Source organism: Coptis chinensis, chromosome 6 (genome assembly GCF_015680905.1).
Source record: "Coptis chinensis isolate HL-2020 chromosome 6, ASM1568090v1, whole genome shotgun sequence".
Taxonomy (NCBI): Eukaryota; Viridiplantae; Streptophyta; class Magnoliopsida; order Ranunculales; family Ranunculaceae; genus Coptis; species Coptis chinensis.
This window is the reverse complement of record NC_141461.1, coordinates 78,986,178-79,007,423: the sequence shown is the minus strand read 5'-3', so window position 1 is coordinate 79,007,423 and position 21,246 is coordinate 78,986,178. Positions and strand designations below refer to the sequence as shown.

General features: G+C 37.8%; 2 protein-coding genes across 2 annotated transcripts; one reads left to right on the top strand and one right to left on the bottom strand.

Moving 5' to 3' along the window:
- Positions 1–6,024: 6,024 nt before the first annotated feature.
- On the top strand, positions 6,025–7,431 carry LOC147494662 (uncharacterized). The gene has a single exon (XM_086568203.1). The coding sequence runs from the start codon at positions 6,025–6,027 to the stop codon at positions 7,429–7,431; it is 1,407 nt and encodes a 468-aa protein (XP_086424329.1).
- A 99-nt stretch (positions 7,432–7,530) lies between these two features.
- On the bottom strand, positions 7,531–20,907 carry LOC147494661 (serine/threonine-protein phosphatase 2A 65 kDa regulatory subunit A alpha isoform-like). Its single transcript, XM_086568201.1, has 3 exons — positions 20,548–20,907; positions 7,795–7,824; positions 7,531–7,575 (listed from the first exon to the last, which is right to left on the bottom strand). Exons 1-3 carry the CDS (start codon positions 20,905–20,907, stop codon positions 7,531–7,533), a joined length of 435 nt encoding a protein of 144 aa, XP_086424327.1.
- Positions 20,908–21,246: the final 339 nt, after the last annotated feature.

The following is a 21,246-nucleotide window of genomic DNA, read 5'->3' as shown; positions in this document are numbered from 1 at the left end:
GAAAACTTGGGTCTTTTAAGGTCAGATTCCCGAGACTTGCTAGATTACTATTTTTATAGCTTTAAACTTTTTTACTTTTTATGAATTAGGTTTAATATAAAGGAAAACAATAAGCAGTAAAGACATAATTCACACCATAGAGAAACATGACTCAAAAACCAAGAAAACATGCAAGAGTGGAAAACGTGAATTATGTGAACCGTGGACTTAGGATCCGGTACTTATAACCACACACTCCATAGGGAGGGCCCGGTTACCTGAATGGTGCATTCACCAATATATGGAAATGAAAGGAATTGCACCAAACACAAAAATTGAGTCGTTTATAGTCAGATACCCGAGACTTATCTAAACATATGTATGAATATGCAGTTTATCATATATCAACAACTGAAATAGTTGTGGATCGTTCCATAAATAAATATCACAGAAAACATATCCAAACACAATCAAGCACCAAGATTTCCTACGACGCAGCCTAGTGGAATGAAAGCAAAGTCGGATAGACCTATAACATAACCGAGCATGCACCTTATGTTTCATCTTTGAACGAGAGGGTGTCCTAGTGAATAAGTGTGGAAATAAAGTGAATGGTTGTGGAAAATATGGTGGATTGGGATAATTTTTAGAGGGAAAGCATGGAAAAAATGAGGATGTAGGTTTAGCACAAAACTCATTCATGGTGTAGTTAGGGACTGTCTCAAGTCTGAAAATGAAGGTGTCAAGTGGTTTATCCTTGGGAAGTATTTATTTACTAGGTGGATTTAAAAAATCATGAAGCACAGGAGAAACTAAAGGATCGAGTGCAAACTCGAGGTTCCTTTGAAAAGGTGGAGGGTGGGGAATATTGGTGATGGAAGGTGAATGATTCTCATTAGAGCTCTCAAGTCCATATCATCGAAATCTTGATATATGGAAGACATTCCTCAATATTTGGGTCAAAAAGGGTCACCGGATAGAGATTGACAAATTCATCTTCCGTTATAGCATCAAGGGATGAATGGTTATTGGCAAGGGGGGACTCGCGAAGTGGTAAAGAAGCGGTGCAAAAGAGTTGCAGGAATTCTTCTTCGATTTAGCCTACTACCGAGGAGTCATTGTTAAAGTCGAATTTTTTGAGGAAAGGAATTTGTTAATCTGTTTCTCCGAAACATGTTTTTGAAGTAATCTTGAGCTAAGCTCGATCATGCTAACCTCTCCATTTGTAGATGAATCGATATCTTGTGTCCTCATTTTGAAAACATTTACCTCAACGTAAAGATGGCCAAAGGACAAGGACATCGAACCATCGGCGGTTTATGAGCGTTGGCGTGAGCAAAGAATGGGCGCCCTAAAATGATAGGTACAGAGTCGTTAGTGACTTCGTAATGGTCGAGGATAACGAAGTCGGCCGGTAGTAAAAATTTGGACTTTAACCAAAGACGTTTTAACCACACCCTTAGGATACTTAATAGACCGATCGACTAATTGCAATGTCATTTTAGTAGGTTGCATCTCCTCTAGACCTATTTGTTTATACAAATAAAATGGGAGTAAGTTAACACTAGCCCCCGTGTCTAGTAAGCCTTGATGTTGTGTGAGAATCTCCTAAGGTACATTATCTGATGGGGCGACCGGGGTCTTTGTACTTAACAATTCCATTATTTTCGGATAAAGTTGGGAACCGCTGTTCAGTTAGAAAGGCGTCTTTAGGTATGTTGGCATTACGCCTAGTAGTGCACAACTCCTTAAGAAACTTAAGCGTGGTTAGGTAGCTTTTTATAGCTTCGAGAAAAGAAAGGTTTATCGTTAGATTTTGAAAACGTTCTAATCTCCTCAAAGTTAGTATCCCCGGTTAGCATGGCTAATTTATGAGAGGAACGGTGGTTTAAAGCTCTATATTTAGCGTATGGCTCGACTTGATGTGTAACCTTGGCTTTACGTTTCTTAGGTTGTGGTTTAACCGGGTACCTCTACGGTGGTAGGTTCTTCGGTTTCTATTTCGCATCTAGTTCGATATCCGGTGTAGGGAGTACTGATGGGGTAACTATAGGCATAGTTACTTTGTTATCAACCACTCTTCCAGAATGGAGAGTGGTGATGGCATTTAGCTCATCTACGGTTGTAGTTTCCGTACTAGTATTACCGTTTACCTCAAAGGCTGTGTTTGCTGTTCTAGGGTTGGGTATCGCTTGGCCTGGAAACACGCCTTTTGGTTGGGCTTTCTCTTGGGCTAACTGTTGGTTTAAATTATTAACGAATTGTAGAATGTGTTGGTTAGATTGAGCCATGGTTTGGAAAAGTTGTTGGCTCACTTGTATGAAGGTGTCAAGACGATCCGGTTGTGTGGGTGTAGTAGTCACGGGTGGTGTGACTGGAACTATCTCGCGTTGATTATTTATGGGCGGATTGTGATAGTTATTATTTACCGGAATGATACCTCTATTAGCATTATAATTATTATAACTACATTGACCTTGTGCTTGACTTTGTCGAGGTTACGCTTGGTTGATATAATTATTATAATTACCCTGATCCTGTCCTTGTTGTGGTGGAGCTTGGTTATAACTGTGTGTTGGCCTAACATATTGATTATTGTACCCTGTAGGTGTGACTTGTTGGTTATTTCTCCAACCGAAGTTGGGATTTTGTCTCCAAGGGGCGTTAGGTTCACTATTAATGGAACAAGAATGTTCATAGGCTATAGGACAGTGGGAGTCGGGATGCTCAGGACTCCAATAGAAACTACATGGATTTGAATTTACATTCATGACGGGGATAGACTTTTGTTGTACAGAAATGGCCTCTACCTTTTTTGTGAGGGATTCAATTAGAGTTTTAAGCTCAGGATCTGATTTAACCTCAAACATACTGGTAGCCTTAACTGTTGAAGAAGAACTAGCGGAGCGGGAGTAATCGTCACTACCCCATTATTATTACGCTTTAGTCCGATCTTCCAAAATTTATATGCCTCGGGGCTCCTTTTACTTAGGAAACTACCCCCATTCATTATGTCTAGGACTTCTTTATGGTGGTGTAGTAAAGTCCTTTGAAAAGGCACGAACTAACGCGTGTCTTTTGCTAGGTGATGGTGTGGACACTCTATAAGGAGATCGGTGAAACGATTCCAAGCCTCTAAAAATGATTCATGAGGATTATGTCGAAAGAAGTGAATCTTGGAAAGCATTTCATCCGTCTTTAGGGGCGGGTAAAAATGTTCCATAAACAGCTGAACAAGTTTGGCCCACGAGTCCACGAGAATTAGGCGGCGGGCAGTTAACCAAGACGCCGCCTTATCGCTAAGGTGAAAGGGAATACCCTCAATTTAATTTGTTCCGCACCAACCGTAGGATGGTGGAATGTTGTAAGGACTTGTTCAATCCTACGCATGTGCTGATAAGGTTTTTCATGGTTTCAATACCATGAAAAACGGGTAACAAATTAAATATATTTGGGGGGATGCGGAAATCCCCCACTGGGTCTGCTAGAACGATGCAAGATTTAGGGCTATCGCTCAAGGCTTTATAAAAGTCGAGAGAGGAGTCTCTCTTTCTTGACCATAATATCGGGTAGTGTGTGTGAAATAGCAGCTAGAGGTGTAGTGGGTGGGAAACTAGATAGACTTGTTTGTTGACGTTGCCGTGTAATTACGTTAGTTGTTTTTCTTCGACCAGACCTTAATTTCATGCAAGACTAAGTCGAACTTAACTAAACATGCAACACTCCAAACAATTACGATATACTAGTAGAAACCTCTAACCGAGATGCTGTGTGGAAGAAAGGAATACCTGATTGCGTCCTTGCTTCGCTTATGAATAGCGTCTTGTTTACGCGTGTTCAGTGTATATAACAAGTTAAAACACTCAAAATCTTGAAAAATCAAAATTCGAAACAAACCTGTGGAAATCCGGCAAATTTCAGCTTAGGGGCTGCTGCGCTTTGAAGCCTTGATCGCTCCGTGTCTAGTAAGTGAGCGCGGGTCGCGCTTGGTATGAGGGCGGGTCGCGCTCGAGGTCCAGTAACTGAGGGCGGGTCGCGCTCGGGGTCCAGAGTATAGGGCGCAGGCGCGCTCCTTATAGGCGCGGTCGCGCTCAGTGTATATTTTTGCGGAACTTTTTCAACGCTGAAATGGACAACCACAGTATGAATCAAACAAGGGTGGGTGGGTTTAATGGGACTTAAAAATGACTAATTCTACTATGAAAACAATGCTAAAGTGCAACTAAGATGGCAGCGGCGCCATTTTATAAACGTAAAAATTGAATAGTCTACCTACGAAATGAACGATGAAACTCAAAACGTAAGTAAACTAAAACTTTCTTATGAGCCTATATTTATCAAAATTTCTCTACTTTCAATCCTATGAGATATAGTGGAGTAGGAAGTTCGTTCCACTCCTAGTTCTCTAGCATGGAATGTTTCCTAGTCTAATTAATCGGTCTTAAGTTTAATGAGAGTTTTACGAGGGGGAATTCTACTACGATGCAATATGAAAAGCAATATGTTGAATGTCATTACGAAATATATGGAAATACTAATGTTCTTGAATCTAGATAAAGAATTAGAGGGGAATTGAATCCACCTCGAATCCAACTTAATCACCTAGAATAGATTGTTGTAATCCAATTCTTACGTTCTTACGGTAAGAATTGCTCGTTCTAATCCCTAATTAACATGGCATTTCTACCAATTATAACTAGCATGTGAGGTCGTCCACCCATTCTCATGGCGAAACACGACCTTCTAGAATGGAATAGACTCTACAACGCTTCTACACTTATACAACTAAGTTTTCATCAAGGCTTCATCAACCCCTCTAATGGAGGTTTTAGCCTTGATTCATCAAACCATCATTTCCCATTGAAATTGAATACAACATATTACAAAGATTCTAACTTTATGAAATTTAACTAAACAATAATCGAAATCTAATTAATAACTAAGAATTGAATGATAACAAGAATTGAAATTAGATCTAATAAATTGTAAATGACAAAAATCGAAATTGACAAGAATAACTATTTTATTTATCTAATCAATAAAGAACAATGATTTAAAGTTTTAATCTAAAACAGGGAATGAAATTCTAAAACTGAGATCTAAAACTAATTAATGGAGGCTACTAATCTAATTTCTAATCTAGGTCTAACTATCTACCATTAACTATGAGTGAAGCTTTGGTTTTTATACATTCAGATCCAAAAATCGTGCATGGGCTTGGAGCCATATTTTGGGCCAGAGAATCAGGCCCAAAACCCAATTCTTCGATCCAAAAGGCCTCTTCAGCTTCAGTTAGTTGGCTTCAACAGACTTTTTGTCCACTTCTGCTCCTCTAATTGGGTCAAGGCTTGAACCATTGGAAAGCTCTTTCCGAGCCGGTCGTTTTGACATAAGGTAGGCCCCTATTCCGAGGTCTGAGTCCAAAGATACGGCCTTCGGAAGTTCTCACGACTTGTGTCTTTGTTTTACGCCCAGCGTCGACTTTTCAGCTTTTGACCGGGCTTTAGAAAGGCTTTATCTTCTTGAATCTTGGCCTTTAATCATGGAACTCCTTAGTAACCGACCTTTGCTCCTTTATCTCGCTAAAGTGGCACATTTCTGCACATAATGGACTTTGAAGCCTGAAATGCATAAAAACACGTAATCAGTGTTAACTCTTAATTATTACTCACATAATTGGTCTAAAAGTATGATTATTAAAGGGTTAAAACTACAGTTTTGGGCTCTTATCACTAGGCGTAGAAGTGGTCATAACATGACAAGATCATTGAATGTTGATCATAGCGCATCAGAAAGGTGGACAACATCCACCATAAGACGAAATGCTGGACGCCAAGATCAAGACCTCAGAGACGAATTGCAACATGACCTTAGACATGGCTTGAATGCAGCAAACCGATAAAGACAGGTTAACGACGGTCAGCCCAGAATATGGCCACACCAAAGAAATGGGTCCCCAGTTCGACAGCCTAGCCCGTTTTATCGGCACAGGTCTCGCAGCCCAAGGAAACAGCCAAATATAGAAACAAGCAACAACACCGTGAGATGCAACGTAGTGAAGTTACTCCTCAAGTCGTAAATCTAGAAGCCACAGGTGCACCATTCACGGAACAACAAATCAAAGACATCATCAAGAAAACAATGACCAATGTGGGTGTCACTGAAGCACGATGGAAATACCTTGCAGTAAATGAAGATGTCGTCGGGAGATTTTCTCTAAAGATACAAAATGCAGAGCATCAGAAAGGATTCAAACAACCAGACCTTCCTACGTTCAACGAAGCAGGAGGAGACCCAAATGATCATGTTATGGAGTTTAAAAGCAGGGTAATTCTATGGCGCAAAGATGACCCCCTACTGTGCAAACTTTTTCCGTCTACGTTAAAAGGAGAAGCTCTACGTTGGCTTTCCAGCTTGCCATCTCAATCTATCTCGTCATTTCAGGAATTAGCAAACCAGTTCACAGATCGGTTTAAGCATAATTGGACACGTCCTAAGAATGTCAACATCTTGCTTAACACCAAGCAGCAAAAGGATGAAGCATTGGCAAAGTTCGTAATTTGTTTCCGCCAAGTGCAAGCAGAGGTCACCGATGTCCCTGACGTAATGATCATTCATGCATTCAAGGAAGGAGTCCATTTCGATAAAAACGGAATTTACAACTCCCTTGTACGGGACCCCCCACAATCAAAATCCGATTTGTTTGCACGAACACAACAGTTCATTAACGTGGAGGAAGATGTTAGATCAAAAGCCTCAAGAGACAAAGACTTCCGGAGTAAAGACTCAAATGAAGGTAAAGGTAAACAGAAGCAAAACATATCAGAAGGACCACAACAGAAGTCAGAATACAATAAGGTTAACACAGTTCGTGAGGAAATGAAGCTCACTCCATTAAATGCTAAGTACGATGTGATATATGAAAAGATCAAGGGACGCAACTTACTTTTTCCACCACTACCCTTGCTTGAAAACACTAAGTCTACACGTGACAAAAATCTTTGGTGTCACTTCCACAATGATTTCGGCCATGAAATAGGAGAGTGCAGATCCCTCAAGGGAAAAATACAGAGGCTAGTCGACAAGGGACAATTAGACGAGTTTGTGCTTTCAAAAACAGTGAAGCAAAATGTAGCAATGACTAGCCACAATATCATACTAGCTGGTCATGCCAAAATCAATGATGTTTCACAAACAAGGCAAAAGTGTGAACAACGAACAAAGTTTGGTTTCTTGCGGGAATTTTATCACGTCAATAACATTGATTTTGTTGAAGGAATTCGTTCAGAAACCACAGAGCCTGGTCCCCTATGTTTTAGTGATAGAGATCTAATTGGCGTCCATCATCCTCATTATGATGTTGTCGTCATCTCAGCTTTCGTTGGATTATGGCGAGTTCAGCGCATCATGATAGATACTAGAAGTTATGTCAGCGTCATTTTTGCAGGTTGATACAATAACATGCAGCTGTCAGAAAATTTAATTACTACAGAAAGTACTCCAATCATTGGGTTTGACGGAATCGCAACAACTCCAGTAGGAAGAGTCTCTCTACCAGTCACGCTCATAGACAAGTCTATTGACATTGAATTCCTCCTGATGAATTGCAAGTCACCCAAACAATCACTATGAAGATGAGGGAAGGACAGTATTCAAGAGGAATTGAAGTGTCATTCAAACCCATGCTGGAAGAAATAATAATAGAACTAAATCTGGATCCACCTATTTACAAAAATTATTTTAAGAGCGGAATGTACAATGCAAGCGTCCAAATAAGCAATGATGCAGTAGGTGTCGTAAATATTAGAAGAGTACCATCAAAATCCCTCGAAGAGTCTGAAAACACTGCAACAAGACAGACAATTGAATTTACACGAAAAGTATATCTTTTCGAAGTTGTTGACTACAACTTCTAGGAGTTGAAAAACAAACGAAAGTTCATTAAAGAACAACAAGAAAGAATTGAATTCCTCGAGAAATCCATGAATATCAAACAACAAACAACGAATAGAGGCAAGTTTTTTTTTTTTTTTAATGTTATTTTTCATATAAGTTATATATCACTAACTTTTAACAATGTAGGTTGGAAGAATTGAAGCACGTTGCGGTAGGATCACTTCAGAAAAAATAAGTCATCTTTTCGACAATACCGAACTCAAGATAAAGGAGAATAAAGAACAATACTTAACTCTCAAAAGATTCAAGAAAGAGGTAAATAAACCCACAGTTAAATTTTTATTGTTAAATTGTATTGTTTAAGTGTGTTACTAACTATACATAAAAAAAATCTAACTTGATGCAGCCAATACGATATCCAAAACGAATCCATGTATAGTACAAAGAGATCTTGACGTACTACACCGAAAAACTTAAGGTCGACGACCCAGAAATTCACAACAGAAAATTGGGAGAAAATCAGTACAGATGTACAATATCAATTAACGTTGAAGGGTGGAGAACACACCAATTTGAGGGAACATCGACAACTACAAAGGAAGAATCAGAAAATTCAACCTCTAAAAAAAGCTATTGATTTTCTGCGTTGTGCCAAATTGTTTAAAGTGGTAGACTACAACTATGAAGAACTAGAAGAAAATCGCAAAAATCTTCAAATTGCTGAACAGAACGACATGCTTACCAATCAGTGCATACAATCTAATTGTGATTATTATAATATGATTTATTTTCAATTGTAGTATCTATATACGTAAGTAAATACATCACATATGTATACTACGGGATTATTCCATACAATCTAATTCTATTCAACACACAAATTTATTTCCATGCTAAAATTTAAGAATAATGATATGAGATTTTAGTAGAAATTAGGATATTCTCTTTAGTTCTAAACATGCGCCAACGTGACAAATCTACAGCACAACGTTTGTAATTTAATGCATGCTTCTAACAATTAAAAGAAGTAAAACAAAAAATATTTAGTTTTCCAATTATTATTCATTTTGCAGGTCATATGCTTATAGATTAATTATATACTAATCCAAATCAATTTCATATACAACAAAAAATGGAATCCGAAAGAGTGATACCAATATCAAGAAAAACAATATTGGAGGTAGTGCTAATAAGAAATGGAATCTACACACCAGCAATTTACAGCAGCACATTAAAAGGTAACATATTTGTTTCTACTGTTACCGTGGACGTGCCAAAACTAAAATAAATTCTTAAAGAGGAAGTAGAAGAATATGAGAATAAATATGAAGAAAGAGACACTCTGATATCCTTATGTCGTACTCTACAAGCAACACAAATTGAATCAGAGAACGAAGCAGCACAAAAGGCTATCACATTTCTCCATAATGTGTACCAATTTGAAGTGAGAGATATAAATTCGGAGAACTCAGCCACACACGTATCGAACACGAAGAAGCCAAGAAAGAAATAAAAAAAAAAAAAACTCCCATAGATGAATGAGGAAGTTGCAAAAGAAATCAGTGACTTTAGAGAAGCTAATCGAGAATTCTTTGAAATGAATCAAGATCTACAAAACGACATCATGCAAGTTGGACAAGAAAACAGAGAACTCAGGACAGTTATTGCAGATAACAAAATAATCGACATTAGTGACGACGAATAGGAAACCATCTATCTATAACTCTAGGAAGGTGATGCCTGATACAGGTTTGAGTTTGGTTAAGCAACTAGCATTGCACGTAGTGGTCTTTGACAATATGGTCAGTCTCTGTATTTTTCAAATTTTAATAACTCCATTCCTTTATAGTAGTTTCAATTGTGTAATGACTTACTTCGTTTCAATGTAAGTACAAATTAAAGATCAGCTAAAAGACACAGCAAACATACACTAATCAAGAGATTGTCAAAGAAAGTCAAATCAGAGAATACATAGCCATACAAAAAATAGCGCAGGGAATATAGAATACAGAGCAGGGAATACGACCAGACAGAGTGGTGTGGAAAAGAGAGGATTAATACACTTACATTTAGATAAAAATTCATATGATAAGGACTGCAGCTAACTTTCACATTTGTCAAACATAAACATTTGAATGGCCTGCATAAAAATAAAGGTTTTGAATACAAAAGGATTACTGTCTGGCTAATTGCAAAAATTAATCCAAACAACAATGAAGATGGAAGAATGTTCATAACCAATTCAGTAATGTGTCATCTAGAGTGTACAAAAAGAAATTTAGGATAGAGTGTACAAACCGTAAAAGCTTGATAATTGTCACCATTGTTGTCAGAGATCCACTATACAGAGTAGCTGCTAAAGAATTAGGTCGTGCACGAGCCTTATTTGAATTGGTTTTCCCTACAAGATCAAGGTTGAGCTCATTGTAGATGTGCCTATTTTTGGGAGGCTCACCCTACCACTGGGGAAAACAAGAGAGATTCCAATTCCGTACAAGCCTGATGTTGATGTTGAAAAGATAAGCTTCAAGAAATTCTCCTTCGAAGAAACTGTAGCACTTCTTCATTTGAAATTGGAAAAGGAGACATTGATGTGGACACTCCATGTGGAGCAATGAAGTTACCAATCAGCAAGGAGGGGGGTACCACTAGCCCCAAGAAAAACAAAGATGGGGATGATGACGATGATGAGGTATGTTATCTTTATGAAGTCTGTTACTGTCAAATTTTGATCTAATTCGGATATAGGTTCACCTTTTACAAATTTTGATTTGTGGGTTTTCTTCATTTAGTTACTAGCTTTGTTAAATAGATTAGAGAGGGAATGTCACAACCAAGGAGAAAAGGTTTTCTTCGAAAGGTTATATAGGGAGTATATTCACGATGCAAGAGACAATAGCCTTTAGTATCTCTTGCATTCAATTCGCTCAGCAGATGAAAACAAAAAGACAGCATTTCCTTTAGTCAACTGAACATAACAAGTGTCAAAATGATATGTGTTACTTCACACCTGGTGTACTCTTCAAGAATGATTGGGCTTGCTTTTTAGTCTAATGACAAATACATGTGCCCATTAATTTGTGGACCAACATAGTAAAATAGTTAAAGCAATGTATTTTTCAACTCAAATTAGAATTTCTAAAATAGTAAATTTCTAATAAAAAAGGATGTCAAAATAAAAAAATTAAGTCGAATTTCTAATATCAAAAAATCAAACTCTATAAAAGAGATATCCCTTAAGATCTAATACATATTTGTTCTCTCCAACAACCAAGGTTCATTTCATATTTAGATTTCAAATTACAGGTATGTCAATTTATGTTATATCAACTATTGAATATATAATAATTGAATGTGACTTTAAAATTATTATTGAGATGAGAAGAGTTGTAATTTTGATTAAAAAAAATAAAATTTAATGAAAATATTAAAAGACTTTATATCCTTTGAAAAAAATAGTGTCAGCCAAAGAATTGATGTGAGGTTTTCATGGACATAGATTGAGGAGGAGCAATTAATACACTTGCATGTTAGAGTCAGTTACTTAAATATGTCTATTATATACCTACTGCCAAGTGGATTCCCTTGGGAAGTTTTCACAATGGGTAACAATTTAAGCCATATATATGGGGATGTATTACTAGCCTTCGGTCTTGGTTACCATGGATCCATTATGGCTTATTGGTTTATCAACTAGTTGTCAAGCTAATGATAAAAGCCTTACGCATGGACATTATGACCCAAGTATATAAACACTCAATATTTCTTTTACCATTTTTATACATTATATAATATTGTTTTATATGCAGATAATGACAATTGTACCGGTTTCATTCAAAAGTGTACTCAAAAGGACACTCAAGAAAATCAATACGCCTTAAGCGGTATATGGAGGCAAGCTGAACGAAAACAATTAATTTGAAGCATGGGTAGAAATTGAGATCACTACATACAAAACATATACACAAAGGATTCTCGGAGATAGAAAAGCCACAAGAATTGATTCAGAGCAATCAACAACAAAGAATGCAATAAAACACTTACAAGAAGTCTACAAGAACTTACAGATATATGACATCAATTATGATCTTCTCCAACACTACATTGGGATAAATAAAGATCTCCATAAAATAATATACAATATTATTGAAGAAAACAATGATTTAGAAGCTAAATTAGCAATGACAAGGGGTGGTGCGGCAAATCCAATATGCATAAACGACGAAAAAAATTATTCATCGATATTAGCGATGATTCTTGAAGATTAGCATAGTTTTATTTGTTTGTTTGTTTAATAATTCATTTATTAGTTACATTATTTTGACAAACAATTAAGTCAAATATATTTATAGTTTCATTGGGTTGTGCTTATTTCAATAAACTATTAAGTGACCAATAAATTTTACCTTCGTTTTAAAAAACCTAGTGCGTATGCACGGTCCAAAAACTAGTATAGATCTATAAAAGTCCCCCATGTGTAACCCACTAACACCACCTTTAATGTAATATAATATAATAATAAATAAATACAAGAAACCAGCGTTCAGCCCTAATGTCCTTGTCACTTTTGAGTTTTGACTTATTAGTTAGGACATAGCCGCCACCTCCTACCAGTACTCCATCTCTCATTTACTTTACACCACCAGTACTCCACCATGCCGCCACCAGTCTGTGCTTTCCTTTATCTCTCTTCTATTCTCTTTGTTGGAAATAAGGTTGGATAGACGCCCACTAAGATAAGGATAAACCACTGAGTATAGGACTCTATCCTATCAGATATTAGATGAGTATATGACTCTATTCTATCTGATATTAGATGAGTATAGGACTCTATCCTATCCAATATTGAGGAGGTGGGAACCTCTATAAATAGACCCCCCACCTCTCACATATTAATCATCCAAAAACAACAAGAAAAGCTCTCTCTCCTTTAATGGCAGCCTCCAACATTTTCTAAAGTAGAAGCCAGTAATTTGTGGAGATTCCATAGGTGGTATCCTCCCTAGCCATTGTCAGTTCTTGGTTCTTGGTTCTTGGTTCGTGAAAAAAAAAAGGTTGCTTCCCGTTCGTGGTTGGAACTTGACTCCAGCAAAGTTAAGAAGAAGAAGATCTTGAGTGTGCCAAGAACATCTTCTCCTGTAGATCAAAGCTTGGAACTTCAAATTGAAAGCTGTGACCAAGGTACGATCTTCTGTTTCCGCTGCTATTTTATGCATGTGGTATAACGTAATTATATATATCGTAGGAATCATGCATGAGATATCGATAAAATCCTACATTGGCATCGAGCCAGTTTTCCATGGTTTGCATGCTTTTGTTTGCGGTTTTGATCTTGTGATCTACAATTTTTGAAAAACTGCATTTTTTTCAAAATCTTTTAATTAATTTTTAAATAATTAGGTTGTTTAAAATTAATTAGATATTGCTTAATTTTTTTTGCAAAATAAATTATTTATGGGAAATAATTAGTGGAAATTTTTTTCTTAGAAATTTTTACATGGAAATTTATTTATGAGATTATTTCTCTATAAATTTTAGGATTTTTTTTCACATGTATTTTTCCACAATTAAAAATTGACATTAGGATGTTTATTTTTACCATGCAGTAATTATTTGAATCTGGATTTTTACTATTGCATGTATATAAAATTGTTTGTTTTCTATCAACGGCCATATGAAAACTAAGGCACAAAGCCTAAGTCACATAGACCCGAAACTTGTAGGAAAACTGAACCAGATCTTGGGAGACGGGCTTCCAAGAAACACATGACTGCTAAGTAATATAGGAGAACTTTCAAGAGTACTGTCTTGAAATCTGATAAGATAGAGACAGAGCCACCATCACCAGAATATACACCAAAGAGCCCCAGTCCTATTCAGGATAGGAATGAGGCTCGACCACTTAAATCTCTCCTACATCGATTATGGGACGATGCTAAGGAACCAAATCCATATGATGTGTCATCAGGGTTTATTTTCCCAACTCACGGGGAAACAGAGGAAGTGGCTAGTAATTTTCAAATGGCTGATAGTGACTGTGAGGATGAGGATGACTCCCCTGGGCACCCAGGACGCTTCTATGTTCATGGTTGACTAGCTCTGTTTAGTTCTACATTGTTTTTTCAAAGATAGGAAACTCTTTTTTGTATAAACAATTTTATGAAATGGAAATTTAAGTAGTAGATTTTTTGCATATTCTATGTTATTGATAGTCAAATGCATTGATTTTATTTAATGGCTAGAATCATGCTAGTAGATTATCATGATCATCTCATATATGAAAATGTGGATTACTTAGATTTAATTTAAGAGATGATTCTTATTCGTAGTATCTTATTTTTGGAATTCAAACTTGATAGAATGGCACCCGATGGAAAATCCCCATTTACGATGCTACCTGAAAAGGACTTGTTAAACGATAAGAATTACGAACTTTGGTCTAGGAAAGTTAGGCTAATTCTGACAGATAGGAAGGTCATTGATGTAATAACTGAGACAAGAGCGTAACCTACCGAAGGATTAACAACACAAGTTGCTTATACTGATGTACTTAAGAAGTACAATGAGTATACAAGCAAAGATAATGTTGCCCGAATTGCCATACTTGGCACCATGAGGAATGACTTCATGATGCGGTATGATGGCCTTGGATCGGCTAAAGAGCTATGGGAAGCAGTAAAGGCGGACCTTGGGGGTACGACTCATCTTGCCGCGTGAGGAGGCTACAAATGAGTTTTGATAAATTTATCAAGCTGCCCCATACCTCTATGACACAACATTGCACGGTGATGAGAAACATGGTTCTTTGAAGTTAGCCCAAGCGAGGCAGTCCCGGCAAATGAACAACAAATTCAAGCTGTCATTAGGTCTTTACCTAAAACTTGGGAACAATTTCGCCTTATCTTGACGATGACGACAAGATCACAAACTTTGCACAAAAGTGCTAAGGAAATGTGAGCTTGAGGAACAAAGGCTTCTCAATAAAAAGCCTGTTGTTCAAACTGAAGCAAATGTTGTCAACTCCAAAAAGAGGAAGGCTCCTTGGAACAAGAAAAGTGGAAAAGGGAAAGGCAAGGAAAAGGCCAAGCCTAACCCACAGCAAAAGAAACCTAGGAAGTCGATAGACATGACTAGTGTTGAATGCTTCCGTTGTCATCAGATGGGACACTATGCTAGGGCATGTCCTTCTCCTGAGGTGAGTTTTACTTTAAGTATTGTCAATGTGATAAGTACTGTCATGCTGTCTGATTCATCACAATATTGGATTGCAGATTCAAGCAATGACGCACCCACATAAGCGGGATAGGTCCCTGTTTGAAGATTTCCTCGAAACTTCCACAAGGAAGTCGGAGAGTCCACATGGGAAACCAAAGTGTAGCTGATGTTTTGGGCACAGGCACTTGTAGGTTGGATTTTGCGAGTGGGAGATCCATCCTTATTGAAGAAGTACTCTTTGTACCCTCAATTAGGAGAAATCTTTTATCGGTTTTGAAATTACTTCAAGAATCCTATGTGTTTAATTTTTCCCCGAAACTTCGCTTGAGATATCTTTTAAATAACAGGTTTGATAGGTCATGCTTATTTAATGAATTCTTTTATGATATTACACTTAGCACAAACTGAAGTTTTATGTCTAAAATAGTTGGTTGCCAATTGTGGCATGCTAGACTAGGACATATTGGACCGCGATGGGATAGACCGCTTAGCAAGGGGAGGGTTGTTAGGTAACTTAACCTCTGTTAAAATGGAAACACCTGTGGAAAGTTGTCTTCTTTGGAAAAGCCACCAAGAAACCTTTTGGGAAAGCCCAAAGGGCAACTTATCCTTTACAACTTATTCACTCAGACATCTGTGGACCAATGAATGTAACAGCAAGGCATGGGGCTTTGTATTTCATTACCTTCACAGATGACTATACACGTTATGGGACCGTGTACTTGATGTCTCACAAATCAGACGCCTTGGACTGTTTTAAAAAGTACAAGAACCTAGTTAAGAATCAACTTGATAGGACAATAAAGGCCTTAAGAACTGACCGCGGACGTGAATATCTTTCTGATGAGTTTAAGAAACTCTGTGAAAATAAGGGTATAGCTAGACAGCTAACTATTCCTTATACCCCTCAGCAGAATGGTGTCTCTGAGAGAAGGAATAGAACCCTGCTGGACATGGTTAGATCTATGATGGCTCAGGCTAACTTGCCTATCTCATTTTGGGGTGATGCATTGTTAACGGCTGCGCACATACTTAACCTAGTTCCTTCAAAAACTGTTGACAAAACACCCTATGAACTATGGATTGGTAGACAACCCGTTTTGAACTACCTTAGACCATGGGGGTGTGCTGCCTTTGTCACTTCTCAAAATCGAGAATTTGGAAAGTTGAGTGCTCCTGGAAAGAAGTGTATCTTTATAAGATACAGTGAGACTTCTAAGGGGTATGTCTTCCTAGGGGAGGATACTCAAGGGCATGTCACAGAAATAGAAGCACGTAACATCAGATTCTTAGAGGATCAATACCCAATGAGGGGTGAGGTTGATAAGGATATAAAACTTTACAAAGTTGATAACCTTATAACTGCTGATGAACAAGGCGAAGATGAAACTTTCATCAACCCTGATTCTAGTAACAATGGCATTGGTCAAATGATTGATCAATCCCAACCTCGTAAGAGTGTTAGAGTCCATATCCCCAAACGTCGGTTTGAGATTGAAGGGGAGATAAATATGACCAATGCACTTACAGAAATATCTGATGAACCTAAAACGTTCAAGGAGGCTATTTCTGGGTCCAATACAAGTAAGTGGATGGAAGCTATGAAGGAAGAATTGAGTCGATGAAGAAAAACAAAGTATGGGACTTAGTTGATCTACCTCCAAACAGGGGAGATCTATTGGGAACAAGTAGGTTCTCAAGATCAAGAAAAATCTTGAAAGGGAACATAGACAAATTCAAAGCTAGGCTTGTTGCAAAAGGTTACACCCAAAAGAATGAATAGACTATGAGGACACCTTCTCACCAAGTGAGAGATTTGCCTCCATACGTCTCCTCTTGTCAATGGTTGCCCATTTAGATTTAGAGCTTTACCGGGATGGATGTCAAAACTGCTTTTCTCAATGGAGAATTACAAGAGGAAATCTATATGGATCAACCCACTTGGTTTTTCAATCAAAGGTCGAACACAAAGTGTGTAAACCGAAACAGAGATCCATATATGGTTTAAAAAGCAGGCCTCTAGACATTGGAATCGAGATTCCATGAAGCAATGCTTCAAGACAAATTCAAAATGGTAAATGAGGACCATTGCATATATGTCAAGACATATAAAAATGGTTTTGTGATTCTATCTCTATATGTGGATGACATTTTGTTAGCGGTGTAACAATAAGGCATTGATAAATTCCACTAAGGAGTGGTTGTCATTAAACTTGAAATGAAGGACATGGGTGAAGCTAGTTATGTCTTAGGAGTTAAAATAACTCGCGTGATCGCCCAAACGCTTGTTATCTTTGTCTCGGGAGACATATATCAAGAAGGTTTTGGAAAGATTCAACATGACTGATTGTAAGCAAGTGGATCTCCCAAGAAGTCTAGGAGAGAGTCTTTGAGTTCTAAAATGTCTCCCAAGAATCCTACCAAACTCGGGCTATGAAAAATGTACCATACTCAAGCCAATCGGAAGCCTTATGTATGCAATGTTGTGTACAAGGCCGGACATCTGCTATCTTGATTGGGTTAGTATCAAGGTTCCAAACAAATCCGGGTCGCATTAATGGAAGGTCATCCAAGAAGATAATGAGGTATCTAAAAGGCACCGTAGACTACTCACTTGTCTACCAAGGGAAAGATCTTAAGCTGATTGGGTACTCCGATGCCGACTGGGCTGGAGACCTTGATGAGAGGAAGTCAACTTCAGGATATACCTACATAATGAATGGAGGTGCTATATCCTAGAGCAGCAAGAAGCAAACTTCCATAGCACTTTCAACTATGGAAGCTGAGTATATTGCATGTTGCTCGCCACACAGGGAAGGCGTGTGGCTCGACGATTCATCAAACACTTGTCAGTGTTCTCAAGAGCTGCTGAACCAGTTCACATCTGGACTGACAGCATGGCTGCTCTTGCATATGCTAAAGATCCAAAGTACCATGGAAGAACCAAGCATATAGAGTTAAAATACCACTACGTACGACAAATGATACTGAAGAAGAAAGTGGTTCTACAACATATATCCACTGATAAGATGGTTGCGGATCCACTGACCAAACCTATTCCAAAGGAACTCTTCCTTACACATGTAAAAATGCTTGGGTTAAAGAGGATGTGATTATGTTAAGAACACTTTGATGGTTTAATGAATAAAAGTGCATTCTTTCCGATCGATTGCATTCTCATTATCATCGCTTTATCATCTCATATGTATGTCGGTAGGGTTGGTAGTTCACTCACACATGAACAATCACTTCCATTTTAAACGATGGGAGTTTAGCTTGACAAGTCACTAAACCTTATAGGAAGGGTGGACCTAGTGCCGAGTCATGCCCCTTCTTATAATTGGATAAGAAGAAACAGGCTTCATAGGGAAGATTCTGTCTAAACCTACAAACGGTTGTTGCCAAGTGGGAGCATTGTCATTAGGGATGACAACACTTGCATGGTATGAGTGGACATACAGATATCTATTGTTGAGTAAACAAATTAGATACTCTTGCCATGACATGTTTTCACACAACATGTGTATAGTTGACCACCTGAGAGCAAGAAAAGAAATATCCCTAAAATTCTTGCTATGTGAGCTCTATTGATATATTTTTTGTTTAAAACATATCGAATGGTACCCTCCTTGAACTTTTGACCTTGTCAAGAAAATAAGATGACTACTTTCGTAACTTTGGTTTGCTCCCCACAAACTCTTACTAAAAGGTCAATTTGAATGCATCTTGGGGAAGTTGGTAGAACTCGGCGACAATGACTTGCGTGCAAAGGGTAAAAAGAACTCGAAGGTTTATCACACAATCACCGGATTCTACCCGCGGGGACAATTGATGATAATTGTGAATCATGTGATACGTTTTTGACTTTATGGTGTGGACTCATAGGGATGAGTGCTATTTGTCAAAGTGATGAAACAAACAGATCTTGGGGTATACACACAACTCTCCGGATATTAGGTTTTCGGATTCATCTTCTTTAAGATCACTTTCATGGTAGATCACTGTGTCGTGCTTTTCATTGCGACTTGCTACTTCACAGATATCATGATACGTGTGCTAGGGTCACACGAACCATTTGTCGTGTGAGACACACAAATGGCTAAGCATTCTACTTAAAAGCTTCTCTTAGAAACCTTCTTCGCCGTTGTGGGCAAGTGGGAGATGTTGGAAATAAGGTTGGATAGACGCCCACCAAGATAAGGATAAACCACTAAGTATAGGACTCTATCCTATCAGATATTATATGAGTATATGACTCTATCCTATCTGATATTAGATGAGTATAGGACTCTATCCTATCAGATATTAGATGAGTATATAACTCTATCCTATCTGATATTAGATGAGTATAGGACTCTATCCTATCCAATATTGAGGAGGTGGGAACCTCTATAAATAGGCCACCCACCTCTCACATATTAATCATCCAAAAACAACAAGAAAAGCTCTCTCTCCTTTAATGGCAGCCTCCAACATTTTCTAAAGTAGAAGCCAGTACTTTGTGGAGATTCCATAGGTGGTATCCTCCCTAGCCATTGTCAGTTCTTGGTTCTTGGTTAGTGAAAAAAAAAAAAGGTTGCTTCCCGTTAAAATGGTTGGAACTTGACTCCAGCAAAGTTAAGAAGAAGAAGATCTTGAGTGTGTCAAGAACATCTTCTCCTATAGATCAAAGTTTGGAACTTCAAATTGAAAGCTGTGACCAAGGTACGATCTTACATTTCATTTAGCTATTTTATGCATATGGTATAACGTAATTGTATATATCGTAGGAATCATGCATGAGATATCGATAAAATCCTACACTCTTTTCTCTAATTTCTTTTATTTTATTTTTCTCATCTTCTTTTAATTGTCTTTGCTTTTTGTATTTTCTATACATCTCTTATTGTTTTCGGATGAACAAATTGAGAGAATTAGATAGGTTAAAACCGTAAAATAATCAGTTCATATTGGTCGGTTCGGTGGTCACCTTTAATCGATCCGAACTGACCAGTGCACACATTTAATCGAAACAAAGGAACGTAAACCATGCAATTTTAGGGCTTCCCCGGGCCCATTTCCAAATCCAAAACAATGCAAAAGCAAAACATATAAATCATATATTCAAATGTTGTGCTTCTTTGATTTTGCAAATTAGGAAAACTATCTTATACATATTTAAACTAAAATGGGAATAATTGAAGGACTTGGGCGGGGCCTCACCATCTTAATTCATACAAAGAACAAAGAAATCCAGTGAAAGCTTGGTTGCCAGCCAATTCAATACTATAAAGCTCTATAAAAACAAATGACGTATAGTGTAGGCTTTTGTCTTAGAACAACCTCCCCAAGTCCTTGAATCATCCTCGTTTTAGTTGAAAGTTGCCCACGTAAGTTTTCCAAATAACAAGCATTGCCAAGTCTATAAGCACAAGAACAAATGGTAAAACCACCAAGGAAGCAAAGTAAGAATATTACCTTCACTAGTGGAAGAAACCATGTAAGCAGATCATTTTTCTTCATCCGGTTGCCCATTTTACATAATGCCTTCACAGCATTGCTCCTAACCATAGGGTCCTCAACCTTGCAAAAAGTCTCTAAAGGTGGAATTAAAACATGAGCAAAATCCAATCCCTCAACAAATGGGACAAAACAGTTCAGTGAGAATACAATTGCAAGAAGCTCGTCAACAACAATGACTTCATAATTCTCCCTAATTCTCTTTTCAAAATCTAGAAATGGGATCAACTCTTGCTTAAGCTTCTCCTCAGTAAGCTCACCAGTAATTTTTGAAAGCTGGCAAACTGGGTTCAACTGAAGATCTTCGAACATAACCATATTAAAGGTCTCCTGAACAGTACGTAGTAACCCTGGTACGAGCCAGTCTGGAACAGAATTAGCAAACGTCCGTATAAGTGCCTTTGGCCGTGGCTATGCGTTGGAGATATACCTAAATCCTGTTGATATAAAGGGTCCAATTGGGCTCATGAATAGTGGTGATTCTGTTTCCTTGAACTCACTTAGGTAGATCATATGCTTCCCTTGTTTGGCCACTTGGAGCATCAAATCGTACTTATAATGGGATCCTTCAGTATATTCATTTACCTTCAATGCATCGATGAACTCCAGCTGTGAATACTGAACGACATCAAAACAGAAAGACAAACATTATTAGAT

Excerpts from the sequence above, each read along its gene's own strand:
- LOC147494661 (XM_086568201.1), bottom strand. The coding sequence starts at position 20,907 with ATGGTTATGTTCGAAGATCTTCAGTTGAACCCAGTTTGCCAGCTTTCA. Across the intron at positions 7,825-20,547 it reads GGTTTCTTCCACTAGTGAAG|TGTTTTCAGACTCTTCGAGG; the intron begins GTAATATTCTTA and ends GTCTTGTTGCAG. Across the intron at positions 7,576-7,794 it reads CTCTTCGAGGGATTTTGATG|GAGGAATTCAATGTCAATAG; the intron begins GTACTCTTCTAA and ends GCAATTCATCAG.
- LOC147494662 (XM_086568203.1), top strand. The coding sequence starts at position 6,025 with ATGCAACGTAGTGAAGTTACTCCTCAAGTCGTAAATCTAGAAGCCACA.